The sequence below is a fragment of the Leuciscus leuciscus genome, assembly GCF_965113295.1.
Source record: "Leuciscus leuciscus genome assembly, chromosome: 6".
Lineage (NCBI taxonomy): Eukaryota > Metazoa > Chordata > Actinopteri > Cypriniformes > Leuciscidae > Leuciscus > Leuciscus leuciscus.
Window position 1 is genome coordinate 14,578,009 of NC_138730.1, and position 23,176 is coordinate 14,601,184.

At 38.8% G+C, this 23,176-nt stretch overlaps 1 protein-coding gene across 5 annotated transcripts in view; it reads right to left on the reverse strand.

Moving 5' to 3' along the window:
• Positions 1–23,176, reverse strand: part of fgf12a (fibroblast growth factor 12a) — a 105,559-nt gene that overhangs the window by 63,963 nt on the left and 18,420 nt on the right. For 2 of the 5 annotated variants that reach the window (XM_082174110.1, XM_082174108.1), the window contains exon 2: positions 10,982–11,092. In XM_082174110.1, coding sequence (XP_082030236.1) covers positions 10,982–11,092 — 111 coding nt within the window. Of the gene's footprint in view, positions 1–10,981; positions 11,628–15,323; positions 15,372–16,317; positions 17,196–23,176 lie in introns of those variants that run through there. The other 3 variants (XM_082174106.1, XM_082174109.1, XM_082174107.1) reach the window with 3 other exon arrangements.

A 23,176-nucleotide genomic window follows, 5' to 3' on the forward strand; every position in this document is an offset into this window, starting at 1 on the left:
GTAAGTCAGAGAGACAAGGTGTGTGCCTTTATAGGTGTGTACTGATGTGTGCTGTGGTAGGGAGCCAAGAAGGATTATGGGAGATGTAGTGCAGAAGTGAGAGGTGAGATCATGACAGTACTCCCCCTGGAGGGTGGGCGCCTTGGAGTTGGAAGAGTGACAGGTAGAGGACCGGTGACTAATGCTGAGAGGATGGGAGTTCTCCAGGGCGGCTGGGAGCCAGGGAGGCGGCGGTGGTAGTTTAGGGAGCCTAGGAGATGCCAGCAGTTCAGGGAACCAAGGAGGATCGGCCTCTGTGGAGGATGCCGCATGTATAGCCCCCGGGATGTATGTATAGGGTATGTATTGGCTGTGCTCGGGAAACTGGAACAGGAGTGGACGGGCGTTGGGAAATACCACCCTTCCTCATAGCTACCGGTACAGACATTATAGGAGGATCAGCAAGCGTTGAAACAAGATTCATACTTCCAGAATTAGCTTTCCTAGGCTTGGGGAAGGAGACTCTGAGTTGGGGAACTCTAGAATCTTGCGCTTATGTGAAGAGTTCTGAGGTTGATGAGGACTCAGTGGATTGGGCTACTGGAGACTGAAGGACTGAAGAGGGATGCGCAGGTTAGGATGGTGGGATGATGACTACTTCTGATTCACCTACAGTGTAGGAAGATCCACTTAGCCACAGGACATCCTTGATGTAACGCAGCAGGGAACAGGTGGTAACTGAAGCCGTCATAATCTGTTTGAAAAGATGATTGTCCAATCCGCTCCAGAATATGATCTTTAAGGTGCCCTCATTCCAAGGCACCATGTTGGAGAGCTAAAAAAATTCCTTCATGTAATTCTCGATCGGATGACCATTTTGGAGCAGATACGCAGTTGGATTCTACGCAGATACGCAGTCTAATCAGCTTGATAACAGATTTTTCTTTTTTGCCGGACCAGGAGATCATGGATGACAGATGGAAAACGACTTGGGGGCGCATGCGCAAGTGCTGACTCCAGACGCTGGTGTGCTCGTGTGTTTGCTTGCTTGTTTGTTTTAAACTGTCTAAACAGTCCACGTTTCAAAAAGCAACATGCTTTTTAAGATAATTGTTGTGTTCTGGATTTTAAAATGCGCTATAGACTGTGCGTCTGCGTTGGGAGATGGAGTGGATTCGGGAAATCTAAGGAACAACAGACTAATGAGGACTAATGAGGTTTTATAGCCGCGAAGATCTGATGAGATTCCGACACAATGTTAGAACCCTACCAAAGCTCCTTCATGAACCTTCTGAAATAATCTGTTCCATCCACACAACAAACAGAAAGAAGAAAATAAAACGGAGGGGCTCTAAAGGCGGAATCCGAAACAGACTTAAATCTCGCGGCAGTCGGTTTCCTCTTCCTACAATAACTTTAACTAATGCTCGTTCACTTCAAAATAAAATGTCCGAACTCACAGCATTGGTGAAATATAACAGAGACTTTAAAAGAGCTAACCTGATCTGCATCACGGAGACATGGCTGACGGAGGCGATTGACAACATACACTTGGAAGGATACTCATTAATCCGTCTGGACCGCGACAGTGCCAAGTCAACTAAAACAATCGGAGGAGGTCTGTGTATGTTCGTTAGTAGCAGGTGGGCGAATAATATTACGGTACGTGAAACACATTGCTCTGCTCACTATGAACTATTGACTGTCTCTTTTAGGCCATATTATTTGCCTCGTGAATTTGGACAAATAACAATTATTTTAGTTTATGTGCCTGGACCAAATTTTGCACTTGCTGCCGAATGCATAGCTGCTAGTTACAACAGAGTGCTTTGCAATTCCGCCGATGACCCAGTTTTCTTGCTTGGAGATTTTAATAAATGCAATGTATCTACGCTGTTGCCAAATCTTGAGCAATATGTAACCTGTCCGACAAGACTGGTTAAGACTCTGGACAAATGCTTTGGTAATGTGGAAGGTGCATATGTGCCAAAGCTATATCCACCTCTGGGACGTTCGGATCACAACGTTATTCATCTGTTACCAAAATACAGGCAGCTTTTAAAGAGGATCAAGCCTGCCGTTCAGCAGGTTCAAATGTGGTCCAAAGACGAAATAGAAAAGTTAAGAGGCTGTTTTGAGTGCACTGAATGGGACTTATTTTTTAACGATGATGACTGTTGTAGTAATCATGAATTGTTGAATGATACAATAACCTGTTATGTTAATTTCTGTGTAAATTCAGTGGTTCAAACAAAGAATATCAGAGTCTATCCACATAATAAGCCGTGGATTAACAAAGATTTGAAACATTACCTAAACATGAAGAAAATTGCCTTCTTGCAGAATGATCAGCAGAAAGTAAGAGTTAAATAAAGCAGTAAAACGTAAGATAAAAGATGCACAGAATGAATATAAAGAGAATGTTGAAGAGAAATTAAAAACAGGGAATGTAAGAGACGCATGGAAGGGTCTGAATACAATGATGGGTAGACAAAAGAAAAGAGTTCAACAACATGAAGACCCTCATTGTTTTGCAAATAATCTTAATATTTTTTATTCACGATTTGATAATGATTTTAATGATGATTTGTCTGTTAGTAATGAATTAATGATGACCATGACTCAATCACAGCCTATGATTATACAGGAGAGGGAGGTTTTCACAGTGCTTCATAAAATTAAACCGCATAAGGCATCTGGCCCAGATGGCCTGAAGGGGAAAGTCTTGAAAGAATGTGCAGCACAACTTGGACATGTGTGTACAAGGTTGTTTCAAATCTTCCTGTACCATTAGCCTGGAAGAATTCCATTGTCATTCCGGTGCCGAAAATACCTAATGCAAAATCTCTCAAAGACTTTCGCCCAATCACACTCACATCTATTCTGTTTAAATGTATGGAGCGCATAGTTTCCGGTACCATTAGCCTGGAAGAATTCCATTGTCATTCCGGTGCCGAAAATACCTAATGCAAAATCTCTCAAAGACTTTCGCCCAATCACACTCACATCTATTCTGTTTAAATGTATGGAGCGCATAGTATGTAAGAAACGGTTATCCCAAACTGAGACATGCATAGACCCCCTGCAATTTGCCAATCGGGCCAATAGGAGCACTGTGGATGCCTCTCTCACTCTTTTAAATAAGGTTCAAAATCATCTAGATAACTCAAATTCCTATGTTCGAATACTCTTCATGGATTTCTCATCCGCTTTTAATACTGTCCAACCTTATCTTCCCTTAAAGCGCCTCTATGAGTTAGGTGCTAGTAGTTGGACGATTTTATGGATTAAGGAGTTTTTAAAAGGTCGCCCGCAGCGAGTTTGTGTTAATAATAATGTTATGTCGGATTGCTTGGTTTTGGATACTGGGGTACCGCAGGGATGTGTACTGTCTCCAATACTTTTTTCTGTATACATAAATGAACTGAAGTGCAATGACGATAACCTTACTCTTATAAAATATGCCGATGATATGGCATTGGTCTCATGTCAGAAAGAAATGAACTGCACCTCATATTTTGAGTACATTGACAGTATTATCTGTTGGTTTGAGAGTAGTTTTTTACATCTTAATATTGAAAAGACAAAAGAGTTATGTTTGAGAAATCAATCAAGAAGAGTAGATACCGCATCTGAATATAAACCAGTTGTTATAAAGGAAAAAACTGTAGAGCAGGGGTGCTTTTCAATATCCCTCCTCGTCTCCTCTCTCCTCCGTCCTCCATCCTATGACCCGGAAACCGATCGAGCTCAGCCATCTTGAAGGACATCTCAATTCTCTAATTGCACCGCGAGGAGTCGAGGATCGAGGAGTTAGGAGGCTTCCTGAGGAGTCATGAGCGAGGATACACAGGTGTATCCTATGCGGAAGAGTTTTATCGACTTAAACGTGACGCACGTCTAAATTCTCCTCCCCCTTCACATCGGTCACAATCATTTTAATTTATACTTTACCTTTGCAGTTTATATAAACCACACATCTCACATATTTCAACAGGGTATTTTGCTTTATTATTATTTATTATGAATTTCTTAAATAAACTAACTTCAACAACATAAGGGCAGATCCTTTGAGCGCTGCTGATGACGCGATGAAGTGACGCTTGAGTGATCAAGTATTCCAATGTTTAAAAAAAAGTTACATTCGATTCCTCCGTCCTCGCGTCTTTTCCTTGCAGCCTTCCCTCGCATCCTACAGGGGGCGGAGCTGAGACGCGAGGAAAGGAAGCGAGGAAAGGAAACGAGGATGCACAAATAAGAAATGAGAAGCACCCCTGGTCTCGAATTTTAAATACTTGGGTACAATTAGATGATAAACTTAATTTTGAAAGTAATGTGGAGTACATTCATAAAAAAGCACGACAACGCCTGGGTCTCCTCAGGAAACTGAGAAGCTTCAATATTAGTCAGCAGACCCTAACTATGTTATATCGATCAATGATTGAGAGTATTCTCACATATAATATTGTTTCATGGTACAGCAATCTAACATTAAAACAAAAGAACAAACTCTTACAAATAATTAATCAAGCAAATAAGATCACTGGACAAAAACAACAGCCACTTCAGAGCTTGTTCGATCATTTTATGGGAAAGACGGAAATTGCGATTTTTAAAGATAACACACATCCTCTTCACTCTGCTTTTGAATTGCTCCCATCTGGACGTAGACTAAAAATTCCCTTGGCTAGAAAAAATTTCTATAAAAGATCTTTTCTTCCAATGGCAGTGATTATCTTAAATCGTACAGTGTTTTAATTGAAACAATAGAACGACTGTTAATATTTTAAAATTGTTCTTTCTTACAGTGTTTAACTATATAATTCTTTGTATTTGTGCTGTTGATGTGTGATGTGTTTTTTAAGTAGTGAATGTATGTTACAGTGTCAAAGAAAAATTTCCGCTCTGTGAAAACAGACTGGACAATAAAGTTCAATCAATCATGGAAGCACACACTTCATTGTGACAGGTAAGTATGAAGGTAATTTTGACCTTGCAGGCAAACAGACAGGAACACTGGAGACACAAGGGAAGGGAAGACACACTCTGGAGATAATCACTGGAGATAATCACAGGCGAAATACGCTTTGAGATCAAGTAAGTCCACTTCGTTAGAATGACACTGGACAATAAGCGGAGACGTGTGCCTTTATAGGAGAACTGATGTGGGTGCAGATTGGTGGCAGGTGCGGATGATCAGTATGCTGGTGAGAGTGTGTGCTGTGATAGGGAGCCAGGAGGGATTATGGGAGATGTATTGCAGAAGTGACAGGTGAGATCGTGACAATTACATTGTTTATATTCTTTTTATATTCTCTATAAAATGGTTATGTTTAGGTTTGGGGTAGAGCTTAGGGATCTAAAATGTGTCTATAAAATAGTAAAAGGGCAATTATACAAATATCTTTATAATATAAAAGATTTGTAAATATTTTATGTTCATTTTATGTTTATGCTGTAAAAACATAATAATGTTTACGTTTGTTGCCAAAACTTACATACTGTCCATTTCAGCATCTATCCAACTGTACAAAAAGTACATTTTGTACCTGTAAATGTTACGTATTACCAACGTATTAACAATGAGACCAGGCTTGAACCTTACAAAATTATTAAACAGAACTGAATCAACACTGAATAATTAAACCATTATCTTGCTACTTCTGCTTTACTGCAAATTTTCAAACTTGTCTCATATTTGATGAAGTTTATGTAATTCTGTAACTTTTCAGTTTATTATTGTGAAGCTGCTTGGAAACTATTTCTATTGTATAAAGCGCTATAAAAAATAAAGGTGACGACTTGTTTTCCCTTGTGCTTGTTGTTTTAACCCCTGTTTTGGATTTGTCCTTTGTTTCGGTTTCCCTCCGAGTTCCTGGTTTCTGGTTATGTTTATATTTATTATGTGGTTTTGTTTCTTTGGACTTAAAAGACCATTGTTAAAAAGCATTTATTAAAAACCTTTGCACTTCAAGCCACTATCCTCTGCTTGCCTTCTTTATCCAGCCTGCCCTAGTTAAAAATGGAGAGGGACATTTTTTGAGTTTGCTTGCTGAATTATTAACTGCTTACTAGTTTACTGATCTCTGCCTGTGGAACAGACTGACAGATAAATGTGAGGATTAGAGGTGGAAAGGGCTTCTCAGTTCAGCTGAGTTAAAGAACAGCCTGAGGCTATTCCAGTAGCTCCCTTCAGCTTTCTTCCATCTCACTCCACACCTTATTTTCAATCTGCAAACAGGACAGTTTTACATTCCCTGAAACTTTGAAAGTCTCCACTTTCTCAGAGATATAAAAAAGACATTGCACTCCCATTTCCCTGTAACATTTCAAAAGGGTAAATGGTGGATATGAATAGATATGAAATAACAGTAATGTCCTCTTATCCACCAACTGTGTGTAAAGTCAGCGCATGAATATTTCATGCAGAACTCACAATTCATTATGGGTTCACACTGATGAATGGCGGGACAGAAGAAGTTCTGCAGAAAGCCCTTATATGGAGATGTGGGCGTGTATTATGGTAATTGCTACTGAACTGATTTTATCAACATTACAACAAGGGTACGAATGCTGCTGTGAATCCAACTGTGGTTTTGTGTGATAACTTAATACAATTACTGTATTAATGGATGAGACTCATTTTATAGGGCCCTATTTTAAGGATCTAAGCGCATGGTCTAAAGTGCACGGCGCAAGTGCACTTAGGGCGTGTCCGAATCCACTTTTGCTAGTTTATCGACTAGAAAAATTCTCTTAATGAGTAATGATTGTGTTTTGGGTGTAACGTGCAATAAACCAATCAGAGTCTCATCTCCCATTTCCTTTTAAAGCCAATTGCAATTGCGCCATGGCGGATTCACTATTTACATGGAGGAATTTGCAAGCGGAAAAACTGAATGCTTCTCTAACGAGGAAACGGATCTGCTCGTGCGTGAGGTTAAAGCACATAAGCAGACCAGGCTGTAGACTCTTTGTCTACAGGACAAAGAGTACGCGCGTTGTGGACCCATAAAGGCGCATATTACTAACGCACTCTTTAAATAACAAAATAAATATTGCGCCATTGAGTTTAGACCAGGTTTCAGTTGGTCTATTTCAGTTGCCTCCAAAATAGCAATGGGCCAACAATGCGACTGAACACACCTCGTTTTCAGACCAGCGCATGGGCATGTGCATGGGCACACAAATGGGTGCAAATGCATTAGCTATTTAATCAAAGTGGTGCAGGACGTGAAAATGATAACTGCGTCAGGCTGAAACTAGCAAAAAACACTTGCGTCACGCCTGGTGCCGCATTGCGCCATGTGTATGATAGGGCCCATCAGGTTTCTTCTGCCATCAAGTCAAGTCACCTTTATTTATATAGCGCTTTTTACAATACAGATTGTATCAAAGCAGCTTCACAGTGATAACATGAAAATAATACAACAAAGTTTGTTTCTAGAAGAAAATTGCATCATCATCCACCTTAAGCAAGGCAGATCAATAATATTGTTGAATATTAAATGTCCCCAACTAAGCAAGGAACCAAAACTCCATCAAGGTGACAGAATGGAGAAAAAAACCTTGGGAGAACCCAGGCTCAATCGGGGGCCAGTTCTCCTCTGGCCAACGACAGTGGCAAATCATTGTCAAATCATTTGTGATTTACAGTGACAAATCATTCCCAACAAATGCCACATAAAAACTTTTTAGGGGATTTTAAGAAGTTTTCTTTGTTTTACTCCAAAGTCTGTTCTGGACAGATGATGTTAGGGGACTGGAACGACCTACAGGGCCCTGGAGGGTTTATTTGTTCAGAAGCTGTTCCCTCAGAGGGGACTGTTTGTCTGTTGTGAAAGGGCATTGGTTTAAAAGTGTAATACCCATTGTGAAACTAATGTTTATACAAAGGTTATACCTATTTTTTATGGCCATACTATATAAATGTAGTTTTGACGGACGACTGTTCCTCATAAGAACCACCTTTAATGAATAAGCAATGTAAACACTGTAGCAACAATGACATCTGCTTTTCACATTAAGTGAATCATGTGATGTCGAACACATCGTCTTTGTCCAAACAGCGCTGGTTAATAATTCCCCACGGGGCAATTTACCAGCACCCGGGTGTCTGTTGCCCCCCAGTTCAGCGTGGACTCCCTGTGACTTTTACAGCCTCATGACACACACACACAAACACACACACACACACACAAACATCCGTTGTGTTTAACTTAACATTCTTTTAAATGTGTGTAACTCAGACTTGTATCTGAACTTCCTGTATGTATGTGTGATTAATGTTGTTTTGATCATATAGTTATGATCTTCGAGTGTTTGGATCTGAAATGTATTTTTGAAGAATGTTCTCCCAGTAGAATCGCATCCCGTAACCCGAGCTCATTGGCAGTTCATAAAATTTGACCACCAAGCTCATCCAGCCCTATGCATGAGATAACAGGGTCGCAACATTCCAACACACACACACAAACACACTCTGGACTTTGAAACAGAAACCCCAACAGAAAAGGGCTTTTACCCATAAAGTCACTCTTAAATGTACTAAATATATAAATTTGTGTGTTAAGAGGTGTGTGTAAACCATAGGAAAGCATACATGTCCTATTTGTAACATTAATAGAACTGCAAATGCCTATACAAATGCATAATAATGTATGTTTGCATGGCTACAACGCCTATATTCTATTTTTGATATCTCTGTAATCCTCTCCAGCTAACGGAGTTGAATTCCGATAGCAGAATTCAGTGATGCGCATTGTTTTATAAGTTCATATGTCTGGAGAAAATCCTCTCAAGTTAAAGTCAATCATGACTCATTCGAGTGGGCGTGTCTAACCGGACAAAGGAATCTTCCCGCTCGAAAAATCTCGACAGCTGATTCGTCCTACACGAAGGAGGGGACGGCACATGGGACACTGATAAAAGTCCAAACCTTCAGTTTCTTCTCTTCTCTCTTCCAGCTCTCATCCAACTTCTCTTGACCCTCTTCCTCGGCGCAGCGCTTCTCCAAAGGAACATCTGGAGGAGGCCCTGGCCTTCTCCATCGAGCGAGCACATGTTCGAGTCGTAGCTGCGTCCCTTGCAACTAAGATTTCCAGCCTCTCCCATCCCAGGAGACGAATCTGAACTTTCTCGGTAACGTTAAATTCCAGTGAGCCTTTACATCGTCTTGCTAAACGACCCAGAAGACGAAGCTAGACGCAAACCAGCCGGACACGCGCACGCGCGCCCCCTCTTCAGCCCCACACTGAAAGAGCACAGAATCTTGCACGTAACGTAACTCTCTCTAAACGCTGATTTCAGGTGTCCAGGTCTTAGGTCTGTGAACTAAGTTACCCTCTATCTTCCCTCTATATCTTTCTTTCTTTCATTTCATTTTCACTCTGATCACGCTATGTTTATGTTTTTGTTCGGTTAAATGTTTGTTTGTTTGTTTGTTTGCATTTTTACGTACGTTTATGTTTGTAGTTTATATAATCTCTAGTGTGTGCCATTTTATTAGTGTCTTTTAATTGTCTCTGTGTTTGAAAAACCACCTTATAAAGTCAATGAAACTAAAAAGATCTAAGCGAGTTTGGAGTTTGGAAACTAAGGAGTTTGAAAAGGGATACCCCCTTCTTAACTGTAATGATCAGACAGTTACAGAACAAGGGAATCTCGATAATTGATCAAATAAATGTACATGCGACTTATGAATTATGACCATGAGTCATAATTATTAATATTCCCAAGATTCCCCATATTCTTGAGCTAATTCACATTTACCCAGAGTCGTTATTGTTACAACACTTTAGCACGACTCCATGGAGATCCTAGGCAGTCGGTTCTTTCACAAGAGACAGTACAAACTGTAGGAAATGCATACAATTCACACGTTTAACCACTCTCATTATGGGCCACGAGTGTATTGCCTTTGTTAGACAGCCCTACAGAAAAGGATGACTCATAGAAAGAGCGCTGGCAATAGAGAGGTGCTGCAAACCTGGTTAAGTGGGATTGCCCTGCCTTCCAGTACGTTGTAACAATTCTGATCTCACTCAACTCATCTACACTTACCTTTGAATAATAATTTGCATTCAAAATGATTCAAATTCATATGAACTGAAACACTGAAATAACATTGCTCTTTCATGATTAGAGCAATAATATATAACCAGTAGCAAATATCCACTTAACAATTATGTCATGTCATTCTCATTGATGGTGTGCGTTTAAATAATCTAAGAAATACGTATCTAAATACGTAATCTAAATCTAATATTTGTCAGATGAGGTAGACATCATAACAGTTTTCAGAAACAATACGATTTTCAATAAGACAAAAGTCCAATTATAAAAATGCTTGTCTTCAAACAGATGTCTGGTATATTTCATCATATTAGTTATAGCTATGAAAGACACATTCAGTCAAAAGTCAGCAATGTAATGAAGGTAATTTTTTAAGGTTTCTTTTCCCCCCAAAGAATTTCAGGTCAGGCTAGTTTTTTATGTCATCTTTTTCTACAGTTAATTAATTACAGTTTATGCTGAATCAATCAATAGTTTGATATTTTTGTTACCTTGTATACATTTTTGAATAGTTGTGTTTAAAGATTGTTTTACCGTTCATTTTGCTGAAAAGCCTATTCAAATCTGTCATTGTTTTATCATCACACACACACACACACACACACACACACACACACGTGTGTGTGTGTGTGTGTGTGTGTGTGTGTGTGTGTGTGTGTGTGTGATAAAATGATGACAGATTTTAATTATATATATATATATATATATATATATATATATATCAAATTAAATTATTTTATTCATTTATTTTTGCCTACTATACCTTTAAGCATTGTGCCTTTTCAGAAACAGAACTTCATAAATAAACCAACCCTGAGGAATGTTCACTGATGTAAAATGTACGACAACGGTCTCCCCATTTCCAATTAGTGTGGTACATTGAACTTTTCATTCATTTGGTACATTTGGTGCAGTTCCAATCACTCACTGTTGTCGCTGTTCTCATCCTTGGTGCCATCGATGGTTCCGTCTGGCTGCATCTGCAGGTAAAAACCCTGCTGGCTGAACAGTCGTGTCACAATGCCTTTCAGCTGCGGCTCTGGAACAAATAAACACACAGCCCCGTCCCCAACCCACATTTTTATCAGAATCCACCCCAACACATTGCAATTTTTTTTTTTTTTTTTATCATGTTAACAGAAGAAAAAAATTAAGAATTTAAAAAACGTTCTTGACTTCTTATCTGGTGATGGTAGTGAATGTATTTGTGAATGGCTGTGTTGATAAAACTCTGCATATTTGTTTCTGCGACCTCATTAATCAATTTCACTATGGACACCTGGCGTTTAGAAGACCAGCTGTAGCCATAACAGGTGTTTTCTGATGAAGCGGTGATCTGTACAAGTGGGTACAATAAATGTTTAGAGGCAGGCCTGAGAGGTGAGGAGTGAAGAGGGCCACATGGATGACCTGGCATGCAGCAAAGTCCCACAGCTTTCAAGACCAGAGTTTAGAAGAGTTGTGAATGTCCATGATGGTCATGATCAGCTATTCATCATGGGCCTCATCTTTCCACTGCAGCCCCAGTATCTCTGACAGGCTGGAAGGGCCATCAATCACACAAACGAGCCTGCCTGCATCCATCAGGAAGAACATTACTAAATCACATACGGAATCCACACCTCTATAATAAAGACTGGAGTATAGGGCCCCCATAGGACATGACTCTACCTGGGGAAAAAAGGTTTGGGTTTAACACATGTATGTGTGTGAATCTATCTCTTGAAAAACATGTCCAGGTCATTATTTCCCCGAATTAAGAAATGTAAGAATGTTAAGGACTAATTCGATTTTTTTTATTTTTTTTTATTTTTTTTTTACAGTGACATTTAAAAAAAATAAAAATAAAGCATTGATTCCAAATTCTCATTACTATAATGCACCTTTTGGTTTTTAATAGATACCAGCCTCAGCCTCAGACATCATAAGGACGAACTTGATGTTAAAGGGTTAGTTCACCCAAAAAAAAATAATTCTGTCATTACTTACTCACCCTCATGTCGTTCCAAACCCGTAAGACTTTTGTTCATCTTCAGAACACAAATGAAGATTGAGTGCGTGAGACCCGATTTTGCGTGGTGGTTTGCACAGCATTTTTTGTAACTTTGCGGCTCTGCTTCCGAAGATGCGGGACTGAGAGGCGACTCTGGCTGAGCAGGTACGTCTCAGGTACGTCTGTATCGGCATCTTACCAGTACCCAGTTTGCATGTATCTAAATTAATTGCTTATATTTGCAAAATGAGCCTACACTAGCAGAAATAAGCTTTTAGTGAAAATAAAGGTTAATGTTTATTAAAAATGTTCATGAAATTAAATTGAAATGTCTAATTTAAATGAGATGTTATTTAAAGGGGACCTATGATGCAAGTCCCATTTTACAAGCTGTAAAATAAGTATCTAATGTCCTCAGAGTATGTATGTGAAGTTTTAGCTCAAAATACCCCACAGATAATTTTTATAGCATGTTAAAATTGCCACTTTTGGGGGGTGAGCAAAAACACAGCATTTTTGTGTGTCCCTTTAAATGCAAATGAGCTGCTGCTCCCGGCCCCCTTTCAAGAAGAGGGCGGAGCTTCAAGAGCTCATGCAACAACAAAACAGGACAATCTCACGCACTGAAACTGTCAGAAACTGTCAATAGGGGTGTTCAGCCTTATGTGTTCGAACCGGAGTCGGACAATGATGCCTACAAGAGCCAGAGAATATATGCTGCATGGAGATAGAACCAACGCTATCTCACGACCAATTTGTACGAATTCGTACGAGGTGGCTAAACCCCAGTGATGGGTAGGTTTAGGGGCAAGGTAATGGGGTAGGTCATTCGTATAAATTCATACGAATTGGGCAACTCGTAAAATATGTACGATTTAGCAAATTTAGGGGCGATCAAGACGCTTTGGCTTCACTTTTCAGCACTTGTGCGGTTGGTACAAGCCTGTTGTAGCGGACCCCGTCCGAATTATGGCCAAAACTTTACTGATGAAGTTTATTATTTATTATTATTTATTATTATTACTAAGCACAAAAGATTAAGTGTCCATTTTCACTCCAGAAAATCAGCATAAGAGCTGAATAAAACACAGTACAAGAAGTACGCATTAAAGTCTTAGCCATAAACTCTCTCTCTCCCTTGCATTATCATCAGCATACACAGCGAATTACACAAAAGCACTCATTACAACTAACAGTAAACAAATATATACAGACCTTTTCAGGGGGTGCTTAATAAACTGGTAAACTTTATAACCGTAAAACAACTCATATGAACTGTAATAAAATGCATGCTCTCCCTTTCATGCTGTGACCAGTATCGTTCCAGAGACTGGATCATGAACTGGATCATGAACAGTTGGTACTGATCCAACCTTTAGTAACAACTTTTTTAGCAAAACCTGTGTTTTGTTTTGTTCCTTTGTATTGACCCTCGTTCAGAAAGCAGTAATTTATTTTAGGTATATGGAGGCGCATTCCCTTCAAAAATAAAACGAATCCACTGCGTCTTAAGTGGTGGTAATAAAAACAAATATTGCCACGTCACGTGTGTACCTGCTTCTTCTCACGCTGCTTCCAGGTGGTTTAGAGGACAATTACTCAGAGTCGCCCCCTGTCGTTTCAAAGAATAGTACAATGGCGAGCGTGTCAAGTATAAACGCCTCGTCCATTTGGACAGGACAGTAGTCAGCGGCTCATGCTACAGCGGCTCATGCTACAGAGCCAGGTGAAAGTATGAACAAGGCTTAATACAGTATACCTGCTGCTCTCTTTGTCGCCGATGACAATATATCGTGATATACAGTACTGTGCAAAAGTCTCAGGTACGTTAGAATTTTCACCCCAAAAAAATATTGTTTTCAGACAGTTATTTATACTGTTTGCTGTAGTGTGTCAGTAGGAAATATCAGTTTATATTTCTAAACGTTCATTTTGCCACTATTTGTAATAATCCAGAGAGATTTTTTGTAAGCACAAGGAGTCTGACAACAGCTGGTCTGATCCACACGGAGATCTGATCTCACCATCATCGAGTCTGTCTGGGATTACATCTTGGAGACGTTGCAACAGTTCTTCTGGATTTATTCTGTCTCGTTTTTTTTCTGTTTCTTGTGATTCCTTGCGCATACAAACATCTCACTGGAATATAACATTTAATGGCAAAAGAAATGTTTGGAAATATAAACTATTTCCTACTGACACACTACAACAAAATATATAAATAACAGGCTTAAAACCATATATTTGGGGTGAAAATACGAACGTGCCTCAGGCTTTTGCACAGTACTGTATATCGTTACCGTGAAATAAGATTTTGGTCATATCACCCACCCCTATTTAATCCAATCTATTTTTACTTTTTTTTTTTAATAGAAGGTTAAAAGAGTACAACAAATATTATGATGTATACATAATTTATAATATAATAATAATTAAATGAAACATAGGGTTTCTTTATGACATTATGAGGATGCTTTTTTGCTTTAAAAATAAGACATTTGGAAGCATTAAAAATGTCACGATGTAAAAACAAAACAAAAAAACATTGCAATTGTCTTTGTGCAAAATACAATTTCTTATTTGATTTTTGGGGTCAAATATGACTTGGACATGTTCAAGACAGATTCTGTGAGATTCGTGTGCATGCATGTCTCTGTAGCAATGTATGCACTTGATGTATAAGAGTGTGTCTATTCACCTGAGATAATGCATGTCACATTTTTATCAACACTGTTTGCATATTTTCCCAAACAATGCAAATACAGTATAATTCTGTTGAACCATACATGTTCCATATTGCCTCATACCAGAAACAGAAACAGTTACAATCGGATGTGTTGATAGATGATGCCATGATCATGAAATGGTGAATGGTCACCTTGACTACTTAAGTCACCACAACTGACAAGAGAAACATGACACATCAGCAGCACAGAGCAAACACGAGCCTCACTGCACGGAAACAGACGGAGGGGACAGAGCACACATGAGAACGGGGACAGAAACATAAGAGGTAGAGAGAGACCGAAAAGAGGGGCTCAGAGGGAGTAAAGAAGGGACAGAAAAAGAAAAAAAAGAGGGAGAGCCAGAAAGAAGACAGTAAGACATACATAAAAAAGAATACAGAGACAGAGAGATAGAACAAGAGTCGTAAGCATACTACAAGGACAAGGCAGACATCGGCGACTGCCGTTAGACAGGAGCTAGTCCCCCATGAGCACGAAATGGGGTGGGAAACTGGAAGACACAGCACATGGATGGAGGCTGAGCTACTGACCTAGCCTGACGCCCTTACGGGACACCTGTGGAGGTTTCGAGGGCGCATCTTACGGGGGAGAAGGAAAAACAACATTTTTACAGACAGATTCTACAGCAACAGCCGTCAAATAACTGAACATATTTTGGGAAGAGGGTATGCGCTTGTCCTACATCATGAGAAGGTTTTTTTTTTTTTTTAAGGAGGAGGAGGAGGAAGAGAGGAAAGCTGTGTAGTTTTTTTTAAATCATTTCACACGCTTCGTGCCGTTTTCCATGAGCCGAAAAAGGACGATAGCGTGGTTCAGTGGGCAGTGAGACCATGTCCATCAATAAAACTAACTGTACAATCCCTCCCTACACTGCAGTAAAGCAGTCCCTGTTGGAAAATACAGCTTCAGCTGGTAAATGTGTTTGTGGTTTCTAGCTGGTCTAAGCTGAAAATCCAGCTCAACCAACTGGTAGCTGGTTTGCTGCTGGATCAAGATGGTTCTGTCATATTCCAAAACACATTTGCCAGTTTGCTGGATTTTTCATCAGGGAAACATTTACCACTTAACATTTCATCTAAGAAAGCCCTGGTGCACTGCAGTGCCACTGGATTCTAGCTATTACAAAATTGCATTGTTGCACTACATAACGGGCAAACTTGTCAAATGCATTCTTGCAGAAATGGATCTTTTAACAATTGCACAGCCTCTGATCAAAATGACAACCATTGAATTAATCGATAACAGTAATAATGACATCAATAAAACATATATATATATGTATATAGATATCATATATATAAACATAAAACGATTTGTGCATTCAGATTGTTAAGATGGCAAATCGTTTGGTGATTGAATACCGATAGACAACACTTGAGCTATGAAACAGGTGGGATTTTGGGGAGGGTTTGCATTGCAATAAAATAGGCTACAGTGGAGGATATATGTTCCTCCAGCGGATCTGTAGACTGCGGTAGAGGCTTCGGGTGGGGGCTGTAGTCTTAAAAAGCATCCAGCACTGACCTGGTCGCCGGCGAACAGGTCTTTTCTTGCCGCTGCAGAAGCGGACTTTACTGAAGACCCCCAGGAAATGTCGCTCGCAGAGAGAGCGGGGGTCTTTGCTTGGACTGGGGCGTCGTTTGGAGGTAGAGACCCGCTCGCTGTTGGATTCCCGCGCCTGGCGTTTCTGTCGGATCAGAGAACTGGCGATCGCAGCCATCTCGAGTAGTCAGTAAAACGAGCCTGTGCAGCTGTTAACGCAATAACTGGGAATAATGTATTAACGATACTGAATTAAATTCAGACAGATTTCATTCCGATTCCCTGCGAAAAAAAAATCCAGAGGATCCTGTGAATTAGGACTGAAATCTCATCCTCTTCTCAGACGATCTACTGGTTGTGAGTTTCACATGAGATTATATAAAGCACATTTTCCGCTCTCCATCGTAGATGCAAAAATAAAAAAATATAGATAATTTAAAAAGACGTCCTATGTGAACGTGGATAACCTGTACCGCAGGTATCCCAGGTGCCGAAGACAGCAGACGCGTGATTCCACCTCCAAGCGACTGCTACATGATTCACATGTCTAGTTCAGTCCACATAACTTTGCATGCATCCTGATAATAAACGGAGCCCATGGCACAAGAACGCGCGTTCTCAGGCACTATAGTGGTATATGAGTGACAACTTCTCTGAACGCTCTCCAAATTATTTTACAGCTCTTCATAGTTCTTCTGGTCGAGTTCATCGCATTGTTCCTCACGTCGAAATTTCTTATTATGCTCAAAACGAATTGTAAATTAAAGGTCAAGTGTCCAGCACAACGAGAACTGTGCGAATCCTTGAAGCCATCCGAGGGAATGTTAAATGTAAAAATGTTAAATCGAGACTAGTGCTGCCTGTGGTACACTGACAGTGAGACAGTGAATGGGCTTTCTCGGGCTTTCTCGGGCTCTCTCTCTCTCTCTCTCTCTCTCTCTCTCTCTCTCTCTCTCTCTCTCTCTCTCTCTCTCTCTGTCTGTCTCTACGCAATCATACGTGATTGAGGTTTGGATGAGGAATTTGTAGCGGTAAATGAGAGCGAGCTAGTAAAGGAGATAAAATACATTAATGGGGTGGCAGAGGAGGATTGTCCAACAGATGGTCACCTCTGGTTCATTATGTATGTTTGAATGTGACATATCCCGTGACAGCGAACAATTTCAATTCAAATTCTGCTCGTCATTGCCTCTCATCGCCAGATATGTGGTTAATTTATCCCTCCGTCCATCTGTTTATTACTCGGACTGAAAAACACACTAGTGATAAATAGATCATCCTCCTGTTTGTCACTGTTGTAATTGTTCAGTGTATTCGGTGCTAATGTGGCAGCCTATAATATTAAGGTCTGGCTGATCCAATCCATTAACCGCCCACACTGCAATCACTTTTTCACACGAGTATGTCATTTTCATCCATTAACTGTTGTACAAAAATGCCTTACTAAATTTCCAAACTGCTATCCCCTCTGAAAAAAAAGAAGAAGCCGGGAATGCAGCCAGCTAACTGATTACCCTCTCATATGAATACCCTCTTAAACCCAGTGCTGTAGAAGACCTTAGCTCTTCAGTGAGACACTGTGATACTAGTGTTTGATTAGATGTATGTAGGTGTCAATAATGACAACCCTCGGAATATATTTAAACAGCATTTAGTGATAAAAATGAAACGTATAGTTTTGGCGGACTAGATCCAATCATAAATACAACGAACAGAATGCGTGCAGCTGCAAGGTAAGTACGGAGAACCCCCTATCCGATCTAGGCAGGTGGTGCTGGGGAAGGTGGAGGGCTAGAAAAATTCTAGTTGAGCTGGTTCGGGACAGAAGTAAAACTGTTATGTAGATAGAACAAACAGATTGATTGGCCAAAGCGGCCGGCATTAAGAGAACCAATCAGCTGCTCGTAAGAGTTGTTCATGAGTTCAGTTTATGATATATATACAGACACACACACACACAAACAGCACACACACACACACACTGACAAGTAGCACTGATGTAGTAACATATAGATAACACTGATGTAGAAATGTGTTAAGGCTATACTGCTGCAGAATACTATTAACAAGTTAACACGCTGTTGTTAGATGAGATGTTCTACTTTAGAAATGAATGCAATAACACAATACCTCCCCTTTAGAGATACAGCCATATCTAACTATTGCAATTATAACACCACAATGCTGCATTCCTGTCATGCTTTGACTGTGCCTCACTGAAGAGATAAGTTCTTATACAGCAGTAGTTCTCAACTCCGGTCCTGGGGACCCACTGCTATGCACATTTTGTATGTACAAACTTTTTTTCCAGTACTTCTGTGATAATTTGAATATTTGTAATGCAGAAAGAAATAATGATACTGTGTGGTTGACAAGACTGTTGTGAATCGTCATTGCCGAATCTTTTACCAATGTGTTTTAGGCGAACAAAGCAAACATTGAAAACAAAAATAATCTTTATCCTTTTCAGTAAACTGGAACATACTCTGCCAAGGAATAACCATCTTCTTTGCCAACTGATCAGTGTTAAAACAATGCTGGGAAATCATTGAACTTCACGACACGTGACCCTACAAAAGTGATAATTGATAGGCTGTCTGTCACCTGCAAAAAGACAATCCCGTTTTAGAGAAGAAAAAAAAAATCATCCACGGATGGGGTTCATGTCCTCATGTAGGGGTATACACTGGTTTCTGACACTGCGGACGCTGAGAGGGTGGATCACGTGGATCGGACACGAAAACCCTCTTTGCCTCTTGCGAAAAAGCAGCATTAAAGATTCACTCTGCTTTGGGAGTGAGCTCTTTCATCCTCTTCCAAATTTAATGTGGGACTAAGAATTCACTTCCAGCCATCTCCTTGCATCAACATGGGCTTAACACAATGCCATTCAAGTACAGCGGCACTTGTGCTTCATTTTATTGGTACTTGGTCTGAATAACCCATTCCTCAAATATCAGAGAATCTGGTTACAAAATTAGAAGATGGGATAGATAAGACTTGCGCAATATAAATTACCATAAATTACTGAAACTGTTTAATGTAATGGAAGTAAGTCATGGATGAGAAGATTTACAACGGTGTTGTTGTCACATGTACCCTATTAGTTAGAAGTACCTCTATTTCAGAGGTCTATTTCTGAACGAATGACACACAGGATTTTGTTTTCATTAATCTCTGACACAAAAGCTGCTCTTGAGACAGAATGGTACATGACATTTTGTCACAGTACTGTTTTTATTACCTCAGGAGAGGAGAGCTCCTCATGCAATTCTAGAACTACAAAGATTCTGCCCAAAAACTTAACTAATATTGATTGTCAGCAAGTGTTAAGGACAGGTTTACTCAGCAGACCATGACAATGCGCCTACAACCCAAATCCATTAGTGTTCTGCGAATTGTGCTCAGTTATATAACACTCACATCCCTATTTGAATATGAATAAAATGAGTGTTGCGTCAAACACTTTAATGTGTTTCCATGTACGTGCCTTTGCTGAAATGCAACAAACAATTCATTTCCAGTTGGCAGTATTTCTGATAAGTGACAGTGAAGTTAGTAAATTAGAGCAAAAACAACATCCACATGACAATTGTAATATATGGTTTGAGTTTCTTCCAGCTGAACAAAGTGTATGGCATTTCAAGAAATGTAACAACTCAAGATCTGAACTCACCATTTGATAAATGTACAAATTCTGAATTACAAATTGAACCAGCTGCAGAAGCGGAACTGAGATATAATCGACCACAACACTGAATAAACAGAGATAATCAAGAATCACTTAACTAAGGCATACAGTACAAAACAGGTATTATTCAGGTAGCAAGCCTTGCTATTCCACATTCAAACTGAGAGATACAAAGCATCAGTCCAAGATCGACACCTAGTGTTCACAGTATGAAAATGCACAGAGGCGTCTCTCATCAACCTATCAGCTTTTATTGTGATGAGAGTGCGCTGTATTATGCAGTTCTATTAGCTGAGCCAGCACTATGCCTTAACACTATCAAACATTTTTTATTGCTAATGCTTTTATGCCCACGGCATAACATGTGAACATCAACGCCATGATGCAGAGGGCACAGAGCAAGCAGTTCAATATGCTGAAATATTTTAACAGCCTTAGTCAAGTATACTGTATATTGCATGTTCACAAGAATGTCCTAAATAATAATAATAATAATAACTAGACACTACCAGTCAAAAGTTTTGGATCGGTAAGATTTTTTATGTTTTTAAAAGAAGTCTCTTCTGCTCACCAAGGCTGCATTTATTTGATAAAAAAAGAAGAAAAAAAAAGAAAACATTAATATTGTGAAATACTATGACAATGTAAAATGACTATTTTAATATATTTTAAAGTGTAATTTATTCCTGTGATCAAAGCTGAATTTTCAGCATCATTACTCCAGTCTTCAGTGTCACATGATTCTTCAGAAATCATTCTAATAGGATGATTTGATGCTCACAACACCATTATCAATGTTGAAAACAGTTATTTACATTTTTATTTCAGGATTCTTTGATGAATAGAAAGTTCAAAAGAACAGCATGTATCCGACATAGAAAGCTTTTGTAACATTAAACACTACTGTTCACAAGTTTGGGGTCAGTAAGTATTTTTATTTAAATATTTTGGGGAAAGAAATAAACAAAATCAATACTTCTATTCATCAAGTTACAGTACAGAAAGTTACAGTAAAGACATTTATAATGTTACAAAAGATTATATTTCAGATAAATGCTGCTCTTTCTATTCATCAAAGAATCTTGAAAAGGATTTGTACACAACTGTTTTCAACATTGATAATAATAATGAATGTTTTTTTGAGCATCAAATCAGCATATTAGAATTATTTCTGAAGGATCATGTGACACTGAAGACTGGAGTAATGATGCTGAAAATTCAGCTTTGATCACAGGAATAAATTACATTTTAAAATATATTAAAATAGAAAACAGTTATTTTAAATGGTCATAATATTTAACAATATTACTGTTTTTTGTTGTATTTTAATCAAATACAGTAAATGCAGCCTTGGTGAGCAGAAGAGACTTATTTTAAAACACAAAAAATAATACCGATACAAATATTTTGAATGGCAGTGTACATTTTTCTGAAGAAAATGTGATTGCTGCTTGCCATGGAAAAATTCGACACTAGACTGTCGCTACCGTGATGCAAGTGACAGCAAGAGAGCCGAGTCAAAGTCTGTATAATGTTCTAGTGCTGAAATATGGCTTATTCATTATGTTATATGGTTGCTAGGGAGCTCTAAATGGTTGCTAGGGCATGGTCAGACAGTTAGCAGCGTTAAACTAATAGCCCAAATCAAAAGAGCCAAACTCACGTGTCTCTATGATGATCTAATCCATACATCTCCCTCTCATCAATTTTTTCAGTGGAAGTCTCTAAAAAAAATGCGCTTTAAAATAACGGTAATCTACTGGCAGCTGTGGTTGCCAGCAATTAACTGTTAATTTACAAGTCAAGTCACATTTATTTATATAGCGCTTTTTACAATACAGATTGATTCAAAGCAGCTTTACAGAGATAACAGGCAAATGCAACAAAATTTGTTTCCAAAAGAAAATAGCGTCACAGTCCAGTTCCACTTCAGTTTAAGATTTACTCTCCTTATCAGTTATTGACTTTGCATAACTTTTTTCTATGAACTTTCACTAATATTTCAGTGAAATGAACTTCTTTCGTTTAGTATATCTGACTGATACATTTTACAGTATATTACTGTTTTTCCTTGATTTTATGGTAATCTACTGGCAGCTGTGGTTACCAGTAAATTGCTGTTTTTCAGCAATTTACAGTTGATTACCGTTAAATTACGCTTCACTCTGTTGTTTTTTATTTATTTAACACAATTAACCCTTTTAACCCCACTGCAAAATCTTCAGTTTTAAATGAGCACTTGTGTGTCCACACTACAGAGTGTTGGAGTAACACTGAACCAGTGTTGAAGTTAATGATATAATTCAGTGATTAATTAACTGATGATTGAGCATTAGTGATGAACACCTGATGTTAACAAGTAGAATCACTGAAGGACAGAGGAACAACAAAAAGATAAAAAAGTGAAACACAAGAACTTCAACTGACTTCAGCCACAGAAGACTTTAAATCTCTCAAGATCTCAGCAGAGGAGGATTAAACAACTCCAAAAAATAGCATTACCAGCTTCACTTATTACTAACCAGATTGACTTTTTTCATACGTCTACAGAAATTTCTATTGAGAATTAACAGAGGTTTAGACGTTGTTTTATTTCATTTGATGTTACCATTATGGAGATCAGTGACCCTGATCAAAAGTCAAGACCCTTGACTTTAACATTAGTTTTTCTTTGCCTGCTGTAACTGTGTGTTTTTAAGACACATTTATTGTGGCAAAAACAAAGCCAACAAAAATTAGATCAGTGTTGCTGATTATGATCTCATCACATAATGTTTGGATCACTGATCTGATCCTGTGTTTAATCCCTTATCAAAAATGTGTTGTTTTAATACACCTAATTGTATATTACTACACTGTGAAATAACAGCAAAAGATCAAGCAGTTCTCCACAAATCAAGTATGAAGGATTTTTTTTTACACTCATCATTCACTAAAAAAATAAAATAACTTTTGGCCCTTAATTTAGACACACAAATCAAGAATCAGCCAATGAATCTCAACAATGGTGACAATCAACAAAAAAGATAACATTCAAATCTGAACATCACATAACACGCTACTTAAAGTCAACACAAACAAATAACAGCAAAAATAAAAGCAAAAAGTACAAATTAAAGAAAATAACCAGACAATTCAGCTGCATAATTT